General features: G+C 39.0%; 1 protein-coding gene across 1 annotated transcript in view; it reads left to right on the top strand.

Moving 5' to 3' along the window:
• Positions 1 to 3423: 3423 nt before the first annotated feature.
• Positions 3424 to 6000, top strand: part of Nemp (Nuclear envelope integral membrane protein) — a 68592-nt gene continuing 66015 nt past the window's right edge. The window contains exon 1 of the mRNA XM_090385654.1: positions 3424 to 3520. Within this exon, the coding sequence (XP_090241780.1) occupies positions 3442 to 3520 (79 nt within the window). The 5' untranslated portion in view covers positions 3424 to 3441. The remainder of the gene's footprint in view (positions 3521 to 6000) is intronic.

The following is a 6000-nucleotide window of genomic DNA, read 5'->3' as shown; positions in this document are numbered from 1 at the left end:
GTGAGTGACCACCCGCCAAATTCCAGTCAATATCTGGGAAATTAAAATCCCCCATTATAAGACTCTCTGATTTACTGGCCCACTCTATTTCTCTGTACAGTTTCTTATTATACTCATCAGAGTCATTAGGCCTATAGCACACTCCTACTCTCAATTTTGATCTCCCAATGCTTATGTCACACCAAACTGACTCGACACTCCACTGTCCAGCGATGTCGACTGGCTTCACTTCCTTGGATTTTATGTGTTTCTTAACTAATAGCATAACCCCTCCTCCCTTCCTATCCTGTCTATCCTTTCTGTAGACATTCTACTCCCCAAATTCCAGTTCTGCATTCCTTATATCTGTGTGACACCACGTCTCTGAAATCCCAACACTATCTGTCTTTGATGTTTTGAGCAATACCTCAAATTCATCAAATTTATTTACTAGACTCCTAGCATTGGTGTACACGCAAGTATACATGCACCTGCTCTTCCTCTTAGCCACCCTAACACAACCCATGTGTTTACTTGTACCCCAATGATTCCCAGCAGTCTCTGAAATATCCTGCATCTTATTTTCCAGGCTGCTGCTCATTCCAATAGAAGCAGTGCAAGAATCACTTTCTCCTCTGCCAGTGGCTACTGTTAATCTATTAGTCCTTGTATCCCCCAATCTAGCAGTTTTCTGACCCTCCTAACACTGCCTCGATAGCATCGGCAAACATTCTTGCACCCTTTCTATTTTAGTGTATCCCATCCCTGTAGAAGCAATCTCTCCTGTTAACAAGTACAGTCCAGGCTGAAACAAATTCTATCCCTTGAGCCTTGCACAATCTTTCCAGGGCCGAATTGATCGGCAGGGCTCTCATCATATACTCCCTCCTATCGTGTCTGGGCAGAATTGCAGACACTTTCAAATTCAACCCTAATTCACGGCTTTTTTCATCAGTGACCTGTACTTGTTAAGTAATTCCGCCGGTCTCCTACTCTTAATATCATTAGTGCCAACGTGTACAACACCTTTTGTGTCCTTAAAAGATGATATCCGCTCTACAACGTCATCAACCTTTGCCCCTGGCAGACATACCCTTTCACCTCTTTAATATTTTCACCAATTCCAAAATGTCCTATAGTTCCCCTTTCTGCGCTGTTTTGTCTCTATTCAACCATTGCATTGAAGTCCTCCATAATGATAGTGTAGTGGGTTTTCTGCTCATCTAGAAGACTCTCAATTTCGATGTAAATCTTTTCAACCTCTTCATCATCATGGCTCAACGTTGGTGCATAAATCATTATAACCTTTAGCTTGTACCTCTTAGAAATCCTGAATAGTAGTCTGGACACCCTTGGTGATGTACTTTGAATTCCAAAACGTTGTTTTTCATATCTTTATCGAGCAGATAGCCAACTTCACCTTCGCTTCTTTCACTGTTTCCATTGGTGTACACCAGATTTACGCTTGATACTCTTATAAGTGATTCATTTCTTGTTCTTGTTTCAGCCAAACCGATGATATTCCAATTCACATTTTCAAATTCCTTTTCCAGCTCTAATATTCTGTCTTCACCAATGTGCGATCTTACGTTGTAACAGGCCAAGTTCAGTTTCCGTGCATGGCAGCCTGGTCGTACCCAGAGATTCTTAGCACCCTCTGTTTCCACTCTGATCCTATCGCTGCCGTAAGAGGGGGAGTGAAAGTTGCTGGGGTCTGAGGGCCATTGTTTCGTCGTGCTGTAATGTGCTTGAGAGTTTGGTCTTTTCCTCTTCACGCTGACCAGGAGTCTTGAAGAGAACCACTCTACACGTCCGTTGCCACCGAAGCCGAAGCGGCGTAACAGGGCTTACCATCGAGATGTGCATGAATAGATTTTACAGAGGCAGGCCAACTGGATTTCTCCTAAATCTTCTGAAACAGAAAGATATCAGATCCATCTGTTTTAGATTGTGTCTGATAACACACAGAATGCTTGTTCCCCCTCTAAGTTCCCGAGTACTGTATACAGGTTACAGTACTCGGGACTATAATATAATAATAATATTATTATTATATTATAGTCCCTAATATAATAATAATATACAGTATACAGGTACTGTACATTATTATTATATTAGGGTCACCCGTAATTGATTACATCTACCCATGTGTATTTTGTCTGTGATTTGTATGTATTCTCTGGTCAATTTGCCTGTTTTGCTAGACGAAAAAACCCCAGTTTCTGGGACTAAAAAAACCTTGCCATCTATGCCTGTGACCGATTATGGGAATTTAATGGTGCAAAACTGCTATGGCTATAAAGCGAGACCGACTAACTCAGCCACGGAGTGAAAAAAAGCCCATTAAAGTTCCTGTCATCATCGCCGGGATTCGAACCCCGACCTTTTTCACTCAGTGTGGGGAGGACGGTGACGATACCATTGTGCTACACGCGTAGGCTGTATACAGATCTGGAGGCCTCATTTTAGGAAGGATATATAGCTGCTGGAACGAATACAGAGAGGAAGGGCAACGAGATTGGTGAATGGAACGAAGGGTTGCGTTTATAAAGAAAGACTTAAGTTCTGCAAATTGCAGTGTGTGTGTGTGTGTGTGTGTGGAGACTATCACCTGTGAGGTGATATGATTGAAGTGAATAAGGACTTGGCTCAATGCTGATGGGATTCTTCTTCTTGCCCAGATTAGTCGCCTGAGGGAACATAAATTTAAATTGAGGAAAGACAGTTGTAGAATAGATGTGCAGAAATTTGGTGACTTCTTGAATTCTTTATAAGACAGAAGTAGACAAACAATTGGAGTTAATAGATTACTGAAATGGGAAGTTTCCCCCCCCTGGCTGGTGCTATATAAGCTTGCTTTTTTGCATTGCATACCTCTACTAGTGCTAATGGTCGCGAGGGTCCTGTACTACTAATAGTAATGACATTGTTCCTGGAGCCGCGTGATCTTGAGGACTTGGAGTAGCCGCTCTACTGCACTTCGATAAATCCGTCCTTGTATATAAACCATTGACAATTCACTCCTGTTTGTATGAGCATATTTGGCAACCATTTTTTTGGGGGGGACAATATTTATTGCACTACTAGCAATATGAAAATCTCATAAATCTTTAATAATAATAGTTTCATACTCTTAGATAAAAACATTTTTTTTTAGTCATGTTTAATTTAAACTTCTTTTGGCGATTCTCAAGTATAATTATCTCTTAAGAAATGTTTTTAATCCTCCCCGACTTCCTCTTTGGGTGAAAATAAGAATTATTGCTATATGCATTAATACCATGTCTTTGATTTTTTTTTTAAACTGTTAATGACCGTTGTAGTTTCTTACTTCGAATGCCAAATTTTCGTTCCAGTTACTATTTGAAGATAGCCAAATGCTATATTTAGGCGAATTTTTTCATATAAATGAAGGATTTTTAAAATACTTCTTCTTCAGAAGCTTTTAGATATTTGTAAATTATGGCGGTCAATTTCAGTGTGTTTATTTTAATCGTGTTTATGGCGTTTTTGTCAGCTGCGTTAGGATATGAAGAAAAAAGTAAGTGGGAAAAATGTACATATATTTAACATTTGGAGAATATATGTATATTTTTTTGTTTTTTTTTAACCTGACATTTGAGTTAGGTTTCATTAGAAGCTAACGAAAGAAGCGAGTGTATTTTTGTGTACATTTGGATGCTTTACTGCTATTTTGACAGTGAGTGTCAAAATAGCTAGAAAAGACTAAACAGATGCTCAAAATAACATAATCAGAAAATAATAGCATCAGCCAAAAAAAAAAAAAAAAAAAACCTTCCCATTTCACCCATCCAGTCACTCCAATTGTTTGTCTACTTCTGTCTTATAAAGAATTCAAGAAGTCACCAAATTTCTGCACATCTATTCTACAACTGTCTTTCCTCGATTTAAATTTATGTTCCCTCAGGCGACTAATCTGAGCAAGTGGAGCATTGAGCCTGCTCAAACCATTCGAGGCCTTATACATCTTGAATTTAGGGCTATACATTGAAGAGCATTTCTTAGTTGGTACGAAAAGCCTAGTAGCTTCTGTGATTAATTTGTTAAACGCTTACCGTTTGGAATCTGCTGATGGTCACATCATCAGGTCCCACTGTATAGAATTTAAAAACTGTCTGAAACCACTTTGGTTACCTTTACAAAAGCAACCCCCCCCCCCTCTTTATTTATGGTTACATCTTTCAGTTAATCCCAAATCAGTACACTGTGATCATTATCACCTAGTGGTTCTTTTATCTACAGATTCTTAATGCATGAATAATCACTGGTTTTAAACAGATCAAGAGATTATTGTTGCTCTTGTTGCTTCTCTAACATGCTGTTGTAGAAAACTGATCCAATAAATCCACAAAAGTCATGCTTGTCTGCAAGTGACTAACCTACAAAATCCAGTCAGTATTGGGAAAGTTAAAATCCCCCATTATAAGACATTGATATACTGGCCTACTCTATTTCTTTTCAGCTGTTCATTGTATTCTCAGTGATTAGACCTATAACACACTTCTAATCTCATTTTTGTTTACCCAGTGCTTATGTCACCCCAAAATGACTCAACATTGCACTGGTCACTTATGTCAACTGGATGCACTGCCTGGGATTTTATGTGCTTCTTAACTACTTGCATGGTGAGATCAGAATAAGGGCAACCATATGAAGAAAGACTTCGATTATGTGGGCTACATATTGCTGCTCCGTTAACTATTAATTAACTAAGAGCATAACTTTGACTTACCTAACACTGCCTCGATAGCATCAGCAAATATTCTTGCACTCTTTCTATTTAAATGTATCCCATTCCTGTAAAAGCAGTCTCTCCTGTTAATGAGCACAGACTGCATTGAGAAAAGTTCTACCCCATGAGCCTTGCACAATCTCTCCAGGGCTGAACTGTTTGACAAGGCTTTCATCATATACTCCCTCCTATCATGTCTGGGTAGAATTGCAGTCACTTTCAAATTTAACCCTAACTTGTGGCTTTTTTTCAATATTGCCCTGTACTTGTTAAGTAAGTTTGTAGATCTACTCTTAATGTCATTTGTGCCAACATGTACAACGATATCTCCTTTTGTGCCCTTAAAAGATATCTGCTCTACCTACGTCATCAACTTTTGCCCCTGACCGGCATACCGTGGTCCTGTTCCACCTATTCTTTTTTGGATAATTTTTTCCCATTTTCCTGACAGTAGTCACCTACAACAGCAACTAGCTCCTGTGGGACCAGAACATTCTGCCTTGGGAGTTGCCACTTTGTTGCCTGATAACCAGGTGCAAGCTCTGGCATTGATGTGGGCAGCTGAAAGCTTGATGGCATTTTATCGACATTTAATACCAGTGCTGAAGGAGAAAAGACTTCATGTATGTTCCATGCTTCTTGTATGGTATGAGCATCGGGGAGACACATTCTTAGAACACATAGTGACAGCAGATTAATCCTGGATTCTTTATTATGTACCAGAAAGCAAATGCAGAAGTTCAGAATGGCACTGTACATGCTCACCTAGACAAAAAAAAAAAAAAAAAAAGTTACTACCCAAGCATTAGTCAGGGAAGTGTTGTGCACTATATTCTAGTGTTATTACACAGTAATTCTGTGTAATTTTAAGCCAGTAATTTAAATGAAACATGATTTGCTGACTTCGGGTGTGTGCATGCAACATGATAATGCCTACAAGTGCACACCTATGGAATTCCACCTATTCTGTTGTGAATCAAATACAGGAAATGAGGTTTGGGGTAATACTCCATCCTCTACCTTTTTTGCTACTAAAAGATGCACTAAGAGGATATCACTTCTTGTCAGATGAAGTGGTCGTCAGGACATTAGTGCCACAACGCCAACCACAAAACTTTTGTCGAGTATTTCAGGCATTAGTGGAGGAAGTGTATTGAATAATACAACTTTTATTTAATTTTTTTAGTTTTCATTGTAAGCACAGGCATTTTTTTTCCCCTTTTTTTTTTTTTCTTTTTTTTTCATTTCAGCAGCTAAAAAGATACAGC

Source organism: Mastigoproctus giganteus, chromosome 1 (genome assembly GCF_048544385.1).
Source record: "Mastigoproctus giganteus isolate SK-2022 chromosome 1, ASM4854438v1, whole genome shotgun sequence".
Lineage (NCBI taxonomy): Eukaryota > Metazoa > Arthropoda > Arachnida > Uropygi > Thelyphonidae > Mastigoproctus > Mastigoproctus giganteus.
Note: the sequence above shows the minus strand (reverse complement) of the source record. Positions and strands in the feature narration are given on the sequence as shown.